The sequence below is a fragment of the Mirounga angustirostris genome, unplaced genomic scaffold, assembly GCF_029215605.1.
Source record: "Mirounga angustirostris isolate CCGP_5_RB_7025 unplaced genomic scaffold, mMirAng1.0.hap1 SCAF_2, whole genome shotgun sequence".
NCBI lineage: Eukaryota > Metazoa > Chordata > Mammalia > Carnivora > Phocidae > Mirounga > Mirounga angustirostris.
In genome coordinates this window covers 129,000,791-129,013,955 of record NW_026991710.1, presented here as the reverse complement: position 1 = coordinate 129,013,955, position 13,165 = coordinate 129,000,791, and the positions used below count along the sequence as shown (strand labels likewise).

Below are 13,165 nucleotides of genomic sequence, written 5' to 3'. Positions count from 1 at the left end.
GGCCTGAATTGTATATTTTTAAATGGTTAAAATGTTTAATTTTATGTTATATGAATTTTCCCTTAATTTAAAAAAATGCATCTTTGAAGAGATGGCAGCATACCTGGGTAATTGTCCCTGGTTTGGTCTCCTAAGTGTTTCTTGGAAAGAAAGGCCCCAAAATCATTCTGAAATGTGAACAACCAGTCATTCTCAAATGGTTGTGCTCAGGTTCTGGCAGCTTTGACTCAAGCTGAGAGTTAATTGTGTGAAGTGTGAGACTCAGCTGAGCTCATCCATCTTGAGTGAGATGATGTTGGTTCTCCCAGGGACGGATGGGCCAGAGGCCAGGACTAGCTTATTTTTGTTGGCAGGTAGTCACCATTTGTGAAGATGACAAGGCAAGAAGTTTGCATTACCAATGTACTAGAAAGGGTGGTCAGGGCCTTGTAGCTGAGGCTTGTGGAAGTGGGGACTTGTTAGTGGTAGGGCATTCTTAATGAGGCTCTCTCCTTTGCACCTCTTAACATCCTCATTAGTAAGGTACCTAAGCAAGCCATAACAGGGTTTAATGATCATTTGTGTTCCCGGGACTGCGAGCATGAGCTCAAATGTCTGCTTTACGTGCAAAGAACCTCCTAAATCACTGACCATTATTCCCATTTTTCTTTGTATTTGGACAATGCAGCCATGGCAGTTTAATTAGAAGACAGAGTGTCATAGCACTTAAATGACAGGCTTTCATCCACATGTGCTAATCAGCACCAGGCAGTGTATGAGGACAACATCCTGCTTTATTGTTAATTACCTGATTTTATTAACCTTCCGACGCTTGAATTGTTTTTAAAGATTTACCCGTGGCAATTAACTGCAGCAATTTATCTGCAATATTGCATGTATTTGACTTGAATATGCAATGAGGACCCCTGTTTCAAAGCAGCAGCAGTGAACTACAATCTACGATGAAACAATAGAATGATTCAAGACACACGCTGTTAATTTCCAAGGCCTCTTGCTGGTTTATAAATTTTATGATTCCAAAGAATCATAATGACCCAGCATAGAGAAAGCACTCAAAACATGCTTTAAATAGCCTCATCTACCTCAAGGAGGTTCAAACTCCAGATAGATTTCATTTTTAGTGGATTTGATGTGATGCGTTTGGGAAAGAGACAAGGCAAAATTTTAACCTAAAGGATTCTTTAACTTTACTGGAATCAGCATTTCTAAGAGAGATTCTGCTTAGCAGCTTGTTGCATCCAACGTTCTCTATTGCTGAGGTCTCTACTGCTCAGGAAATACATCTTTAGGAATTCTGTTTGTCCCCCAGGCGGCACAGAATATCCTTCTTTCTATACTGCATATACAGGGTGGTTTTACTAATTAAAAACAAAAGTCTACACATTCTGCATGGAGCACTGGGTGTTATGCACAAACAATGAATCATGGAACACTTCATCTAAAAGTAATGATGTAATGTATGGGGATTAACATAAGAATAAAAAATAATAATAATATTAAAAAAACCACAAAAGTCTATATAAACACACAAGCATACTCACATATTGGCATAAATGTCACTTGTTACCAAACATCAGTTTCAATGGCTACCCAATAATCAGTTATATGTACTTAACCATAATTTAACCATTTCCCTAATACTGCACATTCAAATTATTTCCAATTTTACTATCACGAAAAATTTTCAATTAACATGCTTCTATCTTCATTCTCTTCTCCAGCTATTTCCTTAGAAATATTTCTATTAGTGGAATTACTGAATTAAAGGATAGGAAGTTGTGTAAAACATTCATTACAGTTTGACAAATAGACATAAACTTTCTGCAGAGCAATTTATGCTCCCGCCCACAGCATACAAAAATATCTCCCCATATTCTCATCAGCACTACCTATTATCTTTAAAAACCTGTAGCTAATTTGGAAAGATGTGATTATTTGTGAAGTTTGACATTTTTTCTCATACTATAATTAGCCATTTTATATCCTCTGTGACTTTTCTGAGTTTTTCGCCCATTTTCTTTTGTGATGTTCATAATTTTCTTTAATTCTTAACTCTTACATAGTAAGAATTTGCTGGGGCATTTTAATTAAGAATTTTACGGTTACTTTTGGGGCACCTGGGTGGCTCAGGTCATGATCTCAGGGTCATGGGGTCAAGCCCAAGGTCGGGCTCCCCACTCAGCAGGGACTCTGCTTGTCCCTCTCCCTCTGCCCCTCATCCTGTTCATGTTCTCTCTCTCTCTCAAATAAATAAATAAAATCTTTTTTTTAAAAGAATTTTACAGTTACTTTCATAAACTGATGAATAGTTTTTTTTTTGTCTTCACTAGATTTTGGTATTAGGGATATGAGTATATCTTGAGTGAATTGGGGAGCTTTCTGTTTTTTCTTATGATGTAGAATATACATCCTACGGATCATATTTGTTTTACACAGGTTTGAAGGAATTCAGTTTCAAATTAAGTTTTACCAGTTTCCTTCAAAATTATCAGTCTACTCAGGTTTTCTTGATCATTTTCAGTTTCCTAGATATTCATCCATTTCATTCAGACTTTCAGTATATTAGCCTTTAGCACATAGTATTGACTTACTCATTTAAAAATATTCCTTTTAGGTGCGTGCGCCTGGATGGCTCAGTTGTTTAAGCCCTGACTATTGGTCTCCATTCAGGTCATGATCTCAGGGTCCTGAGATTGAGTTCCGAATCAGGTTCCATGCTCAGTGGGGAGTCTGCTTGAGGATTCTCTCCCTTTCCCTTTGCCCCTCCCCCTGCTCACGTACTATCTCTCTCTCTCAAATAAATAAATAAATTTTTTAAAAAATTCCTTTTACCTGTATTGGTCTCTTTATTAGTCCTAATTTAATATATTTACATTTCCCTTTTGTTGTTTTATCAGATGTCAGATTATTTCATTAATTTAAAAAAATCAGCTCTTAGATTTATTAACTCAATTGTTTTATTATTTTCAAACTAAGTTTATTATTTTCTTGCTCTTGGGTTCCATATATTTACTTTGGTCTCCCTAACTTTTTTAATTGAACTCTTTTTAAATAAAGGAAAATAAACCTATAAAATTTTCTGAGTACAGATTTGACTTTCCTCTATGCATTTAATAGATAAGGTTTTCACTTTCAGTATGTTGTAAATAGTCTAATTTTGTAAATTTTTTGATCAAATAATTATGAGCTTTTAATAAAGGTCTGGGGTTTTTCTATAATGTATGTTATTAATGCAACTTTAGTGCATTGTGGTATAGGAACTTGGTCTACACAAAGGGAAAAAATAATGATGGCTTTTTGTGACCTAGTGTATGACCAATTTTAATGGCTCAAATTCTCACAACCTTAATAGCTTAGTTGAACAGATTTTAGCATACGCCTTTTTATTTGTAGGATGCACATTCTCAAGTGAAAGAGTACTCTCTTCTCTGAAATTCATCCTCTCTTCTTCAGGTCGATTGATGCCATTCTCCCACCCCTTAGCATCTCTTATTTAGACAACTCAATAAACTCAAATTTGATTTTGCAGCCTTCCATCTCTGCTACTCAATAAGGCCGGGAAAATACCCATCTCCTCCTTAAAAGTTTTCATGTTTCCCTACTGCATATGAAATTTAGGTCGAACATTTTCTCCATGATATTCATAGCTTTCACATTCTCTCCCCAATTATCTTTCCATGCTCCTCCCAGTATCCTTCAGCTCACCTATGCTCCCACCCCAAGTGCCCATCTCCGTGCCCTCACTGCACTAAGCTACATACAAGCTGTGTCCTGAATTCATGACACTCTTACCTTTACTTATTGATGTTATCTTTACAGTTGTCAATATTTCTCATTCTACGCCATTGCTCTCTGCATTCCAAATTTAGACCAGTGTCTACAGTGGATCTCCTAATGTTCCTAAACCTTTACTCCTCTATCAAATCAGATTTCCAGAGAGCTCCATGCCTGGACTAGCTTCAGGACAACTCTTGTACCTGGTAGAAATGCCCTCACAGACTAGTATTTAGAATGTGAGCTCTAGGAGGAGACAGCCTCAGCAAGAGCCAGTGTGAGAGATGGTCATAAGAAGAATACTCAAACTAATTGAAGGCACCCTTTAACGTTCCTTTTACAAAACTTACATGCTAATTCTCCCTTGGAGAACAGTACATAGAAAACCATGGTTATTGACAGCCTGGTGTGGTATCAATTAAATAACAAAAGATATGTAATCCACAATGTCTCTCTTATTTTGGCTACCCAAAAGCTCAGGATTTTATTGCTTCCTGGTCTAGGTTTTATGATGTGTCAATCAGCTTTGGGACTTAAACTGTTCAAACTTCAGTTTCTTCATCTATAAAATGAAGGTAACTAAAAATGAATAAATAAATAGACAAATAAATAAAATGAAGGTAACTAATACCTACTTTGCAGAGTGGTGTGTACAAAGTCAAGCATGGTGTCTGGCCCACTCATTCAACAAATATCTACTGACTGACTTGTAAGAGACTGAATTCACAAATGGACAAAGGCCAGATCATATATAAAAAATAGAACTCTGACCCATGACCTGTCCAGGAAAGCAACTCCTTTATCTACAATAAACTAGCCAGGAAGCTAGCCTACTACTTCCTACTTGTAGGAAGTCTGACTACTATCTCTCCGAATAATCCAAAAAGCCAAACAATAACATCTATGACAATTGGCCCCAAATGGCTAGGAATTGATTACTGATAGCTTCTCTAATTTTTGTCCCCATTTCCACTTAATATCAACCAGAGAAAGCCATATATGTACCCCTAACCAGTCACATAGGATGCCCCACTTCTAGTTAGCCTGCCCCCTGTTTCCCCATGCCAACAGCGTCCAATCAGAGCATCCCTAAAGCCTTCTCTTTTGTCTACTGTAGAGCTTTCCCATTCCTCTGCCTGCCTTTGAGTCTCTGCCAAAACATAAGTGATGGTGGCTGACTCTTTGTTATAGCAAGCTCAGAATAAATAGCCTCTGTTTATTTGTACATTTCCATGTATAAGATACTGTGCTTAGTGCTAGGAATATAATGGTGAACATGGTCCCTGCCCTTCTGGAGTTCACTTTCTAAAAGTAAAGCCAGAAGATCACTTGGCCGACAAATACACAGATGAAGGCAAGCAGAGCCCAGTGAATGGCATGAAGGAGATCAAGAAAGGGATGTAATGGCCAGCAACTGGGTGTCAGAGGTGGTCTGCCTTGGATACCGCTCTGTGTAGAAGAAATCTGAGCTAAAACATGAAGGATGAGAGTGAGCCAGCCACATAGAGAGGGAACATGGAGAATTCGAGGCAGAAGGCTTAGAGAACAGTCAAGCCCCAAGGTGGGAAACCACTTGGCCAGCTCTAGGCCAGTGAGGCCGCAGTGTAGTGGGCAGAAAGAGTGGTATGAAATGAGGTAAATAAGTAATAGTTATGGCAAATAATTATTGTTCTGCTCTAACGATAATAATTGATAGCTTGCTTGATAGTGGTTTTATTATACCTGGGCCTTATATTATAAGCAGTTTCTAATACCTTTGAAGTGGCCATTATAAAGAAAAGAATGAATAAAGTCATTGATAAGAAATAATTTTAGTAGCTAACATTTATCAAGAGCTTACTATAATGCTTTATATGACTTAAACACTTAATTCTCCAAGTAATCCCATGTAGTAAATACAATTATTCCTTGTTTTTTGCAGATGAGGAAGTGAGACACAGAGAGTTGAATAAACCTGGCAGAGCTGACACAGGGAAGAAGTTGAAGAGCAGGATTTGAATCAGGCAGTCTGAATCCAAAGCCAGACCTCTTAGGCAATGCTGCCTCTTCAGAGCTATTGTAAATCAGTTATTTGATGGTACGTACACACAGGTCCTCCTAGGTTTCTAATAGCTATTATGCTTGCTAGTAGCAGGAAAATTTTGAAATTCATCATCTATAACCTATTATCAAGGATTCACACATCTTTAAATTCTATTTATTATGAAGGATTAGGGCCTAATGGAGCATACGAAAAATTTCCCTCAGAAGAAAAACAAAGAACTCTAATTAATTAACATTTTAATCATCATTCTCAATTTGCAGAATTTATCTATTATTGAATCTTTATCTGTAATTTACTCTACAGATGTTTATGTGGGTCAAAGAATACCCACTTTGCAAATAGTTATGGGTTTGCTCTCCTGGGGAAACTAATAATAGGTGCTATTAGACCCAATGAAGATTGATTTCCTTATTTACATGAATTTGATTGGAGCAAGTAAGCAGGCAAAATAGTCTTGAGCGCTGCTAAAAATATCTTTTAATTGCTCATTTTCCAGGTGGAGTTCTGTGTTAGTGCATAACCTCTTGACTGCCCGAAGCCCACCCAGATCAAAGCCAGGCCCTGTCTGCGATTCGCTCACTTACATTCCCATCGTGGTTTGGGCAAGAGAGTGGCTTTCCGGCAGCCACAGCGGTGACCGTCTCCAGGATGGAGGACTCCTCAACGTTGCTGCCCGGCGTTCGCTGCAGCACGTCCATCAGGTTCGTGATGAAGAAGTTGTTCTGGAGCGCGGCCACCCCCTTCTCGGGCAGGATGGAGGTCTGGCGGCACACGGGGCAGGAGAGGGTGAGACTGTGGGCGGGAATGTAGTTCTGCAGACACCTGTCGCGGAAGCAGAAGCAGGGGGACTGTCAGCACAGGGGGCTCACGAGCGAGAGCAGGACCACCTCCTTCCACAGGTAGCACACATGTTCTCTGCACCTGTCTGGGCTCCTTTGCAGAAACTCCCTCTGGAGTCTCCTCTCCTAGGAAAATAAGATTTCTGAAACCAAGAGGTAAGGTGTACTCACAACTGATTAGGTGCTGTCAACTGATTAGGCAAGTGATTATGCTCAAGGAAAAGAATAACGTCATTGACTCTGGTGGCGTTCCATGGAGACTTGCCACGCTTGAGCAGCATCGGCCTCTCCAGGGAGCTTGGAAGAAGTGCAGAATCCTAGGTCCCTACTCCGGGCCTGCTTGAATCAGGTCCCCGGGGAGTTTATATGCACATTAAAGGTTTCGAAGCATTGGTCTAGAATATCCAGTGTCGTGTTCACAGATTTGTGGACCTTTACAATGGGGAGAAATGGGTCAAAGTTTTCTTCTGTTGGTGTTGAAATGTTCTTTACATACAAAAGCATAAGCAGATCTCAGATGTTAAAAACATATCCCGGTGAAAATATTGTGTTTGAAGCAGGGATAGGACACCCAGAGTCACATCAACATGATCTCTTCTTGCCTCTCCTCAACCGGCAATTAATTAAATGAATTAATTAATCAGCAAAATGCATTGCTAATCATGACTTGTGTATATGCTGCTTGCTAGATTCAAAGTACTTGCAATAGCCGCGGGAAGAAGGTATTTTAGACACATGAAGGAACACAGGCAGAGGGAAGCGAAGTCGCTTGTTTTCAGAACTTGAGTGGACAAGGGCAGAGCAGGAATTCAAACCCAGGCAACTGGGCACCAGAACCTTCGCTCTACATAACTACTCTGTGTAATGTTCCCCTGTTGCTTCACCAAGCGGAATTCGAGAACCTCTGATCCAGCCTCACTCCCCTTAGTATGTACAGAAGGGAACTGACATCAAGGAGGTTAATTGACTTTCCTATGTCACAGAAGTAGCTAGCGCTGAGTCAATACCAGAAATGGAACAGCTTTTGCTAAGGTCACGGAGGGCATCTACATCCAGACAACAGACATTTTTCACTCCTATCCTTCTCAGCAGCACTCATCAAACTTGACCACTGCCTCCGAGCCGTCCTCTTTTGAAACTTTATCTTCCCTTGTTTGTGACAGCACACTCACTTGGTTCTCCTGTCTGCTCTACCTTTTCTACTGAGCCATACAGGCTCAGTTGTTGGCACCCTTCTCTCCCAGGGAAATCTTATCCACGTGCATGGCCATGAGCACAACACTCCCACACTTCTATTTCTTCCACAGATGTCTCCTCTGAGCCCCTGATCTCTACACCAACAGCTTTCTTGGCATCTCCTCTTAGATGTCTCATGGGTCCTAAAACTCACCATGGCCAAACCCAAGGCTATGTTCTTCCCCCAAACTGGGTCCTCTTCCCCTCTCAACGAGCAGCACCTCCATCCATTCATCTAGGCAAAGCAGGTACTGGGAGCCATGCTGGAAACAGCAATTTCCTTACAGTCCTTCGTTCTCCACATCCAACCCATCACCCAAGGCTGGAAATGCCTAAATACCTTCCAACGTTTCCAGCTCTTGTCATCTGATTTACACCATCCTTTCCTGGGTTTCTGGAGTAGCTCTATACACTGTCACCCACCCTCAAATCCTCTAACCTTTCCCCATATTGTAGCCAGAGTGACCTTCTCAAAACTCCTTCCATGCATTCCATTGGGACTTGCTGTGATAGGAGCTCGAAAATCTCCACCACCGGCCATTAGATGGAGGAACAGAAGTGGATGGGGCTAGACCCAACCGAGAGGGCTGGAGGCAGACCCAGGACAGCCCAGAAATGTTGCTTCTTATCTGTCAGAGTGAGTAAATGGGAACCAAACAAGTGCCTGGCTGGGCACTGAGCATAGGGGGATGGGCAGCTCCACCCCCTCCAACCAAGTGCCTCTCAGCGCTGTAGAGAAAGAGGCCGACTGCTGTCCATCAAATAATGATCTCACCATGTGTGCCCAGGGACAGAGGGACACTTAGCTGGTGTGCATGTTGTGGCTACATCCATTAAGTGGGGAGGAAAAAAATCACTCTCCATTTAGTCATTTTGGAATATGAATTACACAGTACTCACATCAAAGTATAAAATGAATAAAGCAGAAAGTGCTAGTGCCCTATATACCACCACTAAAACAAACAAAACTCTACACACACACACCCCAAAATAACCCCCTAAAGAGCAAACAGACAAAAAACCCACAATGACCAGTAACAAATCCACCTTCTCCCTCTATCCTTCACCACCATGTAGTTATTCTGTTCCAACTGAGATCTTCCAAAGCAAATCAACTTTAACAAATGTCTACGAAATTGATGGCAAATGTAATTAGCATTGATTTGAAGCCATTGGAAATACCAATGTCCTATTCTATAACAAGAATTAAAGCGTTTTAATTATGTCTATTTAATAATAATAGACCATGTATTCAACAAGATGCTATAGAACATAATTATCATATTTATTTTTAAGAAAAAAAAATACAGCCTTACTAGGGAAATATTTAAATTGGACCTCAGATAAACAAATTACTAACAAACTTTATATGCTTAATTGTTTTTTTGTGCTAAGTTAAATAAGAAGATAAAGATGTATTTTTTTTTGGCTGGGTACAGTATACTTTATTGATGGTACATGACAAGGTAGGGGTCCCCAAGTAAAGATGTATTTTGATAACTGATTAACTCAATGGAAAAAAACTATCCAAGAAGGATAAAGAAATGTGTTTTCATTCATAGCGAATTGCACATTCAGGTAACTTATAATTATTTCATACACACAGGTTTTTCTTCATCTGAAACATCCTATGTTCGTTAGTATGTATCTTCTGAAGTATCCTTGAAAGGAAGCTCTCCCTTTAACTAACTCCTCAATACACAGGTATTTTACTGATGTGTTCTTTGGGAGGAAATAATAGATTTTTTTTTTTAAGATTTTATTTATTTATTTGAGAGAGAGAGAATGAGAGAGAGCACATGAGAAGGGGGAAGGTCAGAGGGAGAAGCAGACTCCCCGCCGAGCAGGGAGCCCGATGCGGGACTGGATCCAGGGACTCCAGGATCGTGACCTGAGCCGAAGGCAGTCGCTTAACCAACTGAGCCACCCAGGCGCCCGGAAATAATAGATTTTTAATTGGCCCTCACCAAAGATCCTCTATGAGGGAACTGTGGTCGGCAAAAATTGTTTGACAAAGAACAAAGGGAAAATTTTAAATGTTTAAATCTTTTTTTTTTTAAGATTTTATTTATTTATTTGACAGAGAGAGATCACAAGCAAGGAGAGCGGCAGGCAGAGGGAGAGGGAGAAGCAGACTCCCTGCTGAGCAGGGGGCCCGATGCTGGGCTCGATCCCAGGACCGTGGGATCGTGACCTGAGCAGAAGGCAGTCGCTTAACCAACTGAGCCACCTAGGCGCCCTAAAAATTTTAATCTTAAAATATTTAGTGCTCCATGTCCCATGGAAATGAATCAATAGCTACTGGATTGCTTTCTCTCACTTATAATTATTTAAAATAGAGTAAATTATTGGTAACTCATGATTATGTTTCTTGATGTCTATCATAAGCGCAAAAGATTCATTGTCTCCCTTAGGTAAAGAAGAATTCTGGAAAGAACCCTTTGGTAGGTTGTAAGAGATCACTGTGAACCTCTCTTATCTGGGCACAAAGGAGGCTTACCTCTCGCAGAAAGTGTGCAGACAGGGGAGAACCTTGGGATTCTTGTACCGTTCCAGGCATATACTGCAGATCAGAAACTGCTTGTCAATCTGGCGCACCACAGGACTTGGGATGTTGGTGGCTTCACTGGCCATCCTAGACCACTGACATGGGAGGCCGGCTGTGTTTGACCCTGCACGCGGCTGCTGTCAGACAAGAAAGACACATAATAACTGGTAAGTGCAAATCAATCACTGGTTCATTCGCTATAGGCGTGGTGCTGTAAATACAGGTAGAAGTCCATGCCGATGACCTCGAAATGACCATAACCAACCCTCACTGCTGGCAAGGGAATGCAGTGAGATGCCTGTTGATTTTGTAAATCAATATAATGGTCACATGTTCGCCATGCAAACAAAACAAATTAGAAGAAGTGTGTTGTCTAAAGAGGCACGTTTGCCGGGTTTCAAAGCAGTGGCAGCTGAGGGGATAAATACTTATACAGCTCTGCCTGCTCATTCCTTCATTCACGACTATATTTGACTATATGCCTACAGTCTTATTAAAATATTGTCTATATTAGGGGTGCCTGGGTGGCTCAGTCAGTTACGCCTTCGGCTCAGGTCATGATCCCAGGGTCCTGGATGGAGCCTCACATCAGGCTCCCTGCTCAGCGGGAAGCCAGTTTCTCCCTCTCCCACTCCCCCTGCTTGTGTTCCCTCTCTCACTGTGTCTCTCTCTGTCAAATAAATAAATAAAATCTTAAAAAATATATATGGTCTATATTAAATAGAATAGTGTCATTAAGATAAAATATGTTTTCCCAACTATTGTACTTGAAGGGGATCAAAATTTCACTCCAAAATATGCCATCTTGACATAAGGATTATTTTGAGCTGAAGGCAATTGAGAATCAGCAGACATGGTGCAGACATGATGGGGGGTGGCGGGAGGGGTTGGCAGGCGGGGGAGAGGGGTGTGGGCACTCTGCCTCTCCCATCTGCCTAAAAGCAGAGCATAGACTTCCCATATGTAAAGGAAATCTTCATTTATAAAGGTGCCTCGTTCTCCCATACCAAAGAGAAGAGAATCTTAATCATCACCAGAGATAGCATGGGAGAGGAGTCTGCATAACACACCTTACTAAGCAACCCTTATGTACCATACATTTCCTGGTCACTTTCCACAACTTACTGCTCCTAAATCTCCTTTTCCTTTGTCTAGCCACTTCTCCACAATTTGTCATCCTTTGTTAAAATAGTATGTAAGCTCCCAGGTCGAACTGCCTCTTTGGGTTTTCACTTCCTTTCTGTGAAACCCCCAGGCATGTAAAATTAAAAATATTAAATTAATAAACATCAATAGAATACAGTATATATACTATTTTGGAAAAATAAACTACCAATTAAATGTGTACACTCTTTTCTCCTGATAATCTGTCTTTTGTCAGTTTAATTCACGGGCTTCAGTGCTAGAATTTATGTGTGTAGAGGAAAAGTTTTCCCACCCCTACATACAGTTAACATGCCAGGATGGAATAATTAGAATTTTCTATTAAAATCTTTGCATGTGGCTCAAGTGTTTTCTTTAGAATTAAAGGTATATAGATTCCTGGCTAAGATGTTTTTGCTGTGGAGCAGGGGGACAAAAGGCAGATGATTCCTATTATTTTAAGAAATGTCTGTTGGTATTCATGTGTGGGCATCTGAGGCACCTGGTGAAATTAATTCAGAGAAGGTTTCAATATGTGAGGGATCATGCCAGAAAAAGAGAATTAGAAGAGGGCAACAGAGAAAAAAGTGGAGAGCCTCTAAGGGAGGGAAAAGTTACAACATAAAACACAGCTTCATTTACCACCTTGGAACATCTGGCTTCTATCCCAAAGAAGTAAACCAAGGTTACGGTAAAGCTAAAGTTCACTTCCTAATTTTCTAAATACTTGATAAGGTGTCTATGGCCTCCTCAATTCCCAACAGAAACACTCTTTTGCAAAAAACAAAACCAAAACAAAACAACCAAAAACCACAAAAAACAAACAAACAGAAAAACCCAGCAGTTAATTTTCAATATGACCCTAGGCAGGAAGTAATATTATTCTCATTCCACAGCTTTTTGAAAACCGAGGCTCAGTTAAGAAGTTTGCGAGAACACAAACCCATAGCCTGTTCACTCCTTAAACCACCACACCTCCCTTAAAACACACCTTAACTCCCTTAAAAAACACTCCCTTAAAACACACCTTGTGTTTTAAGAAGGCTGTATGTATGTACGACGCAAGCTTGGTTTATGTATAACATTTTAACTGGGTCTGGGACTTGTGTTTGAAGCTGGGAAATACATATTTACAGAATCAACAATTCTACACTTTTTAATAGAAACTCTTTTCAAACTGAATGATAGTTGTTCTTTCTCCCCACCAAATCACCAAATATTTTTAAAAGCATGTCAACTTTTATTAAGAAAACTCTACTATTTATATGTATTTGAGTATAGCTACATACATGACACACCCATTTTCCAACTCTATGTTTCTAGATAAGATCATTAAAGAGCATGATGAATAAACAGAACCTTGTGAAAGCACCTGTTACACAAAAGTGTCACATTCAAATAGAACTCTCTGCATTAATTAAAACACTGTGTGACATATCTAATTAGCCTGCATTATCTGCTAACTCTTTCATAGAATGTCTCCCTAAAGAACTAGCATAAGGAATGATATTCATTGATTGGATTAAATGTGGCTCATCTCTCAGGAGCTCAGAATGTTGGCACATCATCTGCTTTTCTTTA

The 13,165-nt window shown here is 40.1% G+C and overlaps 1 protein-coding gene across 2 annotated transcripts in view; it reads right to left on the bottom strand.

Moving 5' to 3' along the window:
* The window catches only part of TRIM2 (tripartite motif containing 2), a 107,146-nt gene that overhangs the window by 45,449 nt on the left and 48,532 nt on the right, over positions 1-13,165 (bottom strand). The window contains exons 2-3 of one of the 2 annotated variants that reach the window (XM_054508704.2): positions 10,394-10,578; positions 6,403-6,640 (exon numbers count right to left, since the gene is read on the bottom strand). In XM_054508704.2, the coding sequence (XP_054364679.1) occupies positions 6,403-6,640; positions 10,394-10,527 (372 nt within the window). In that variant the 5' untranslated portion in view covers positions 10,528-10,578. The remainder of the gene's footprint in view (positions 1-6,402; positions 6,641-10,393; positions 10,579-13,165) is intronic. The other variant, XM_064585185.1, reaches the window with a different exon arrangement.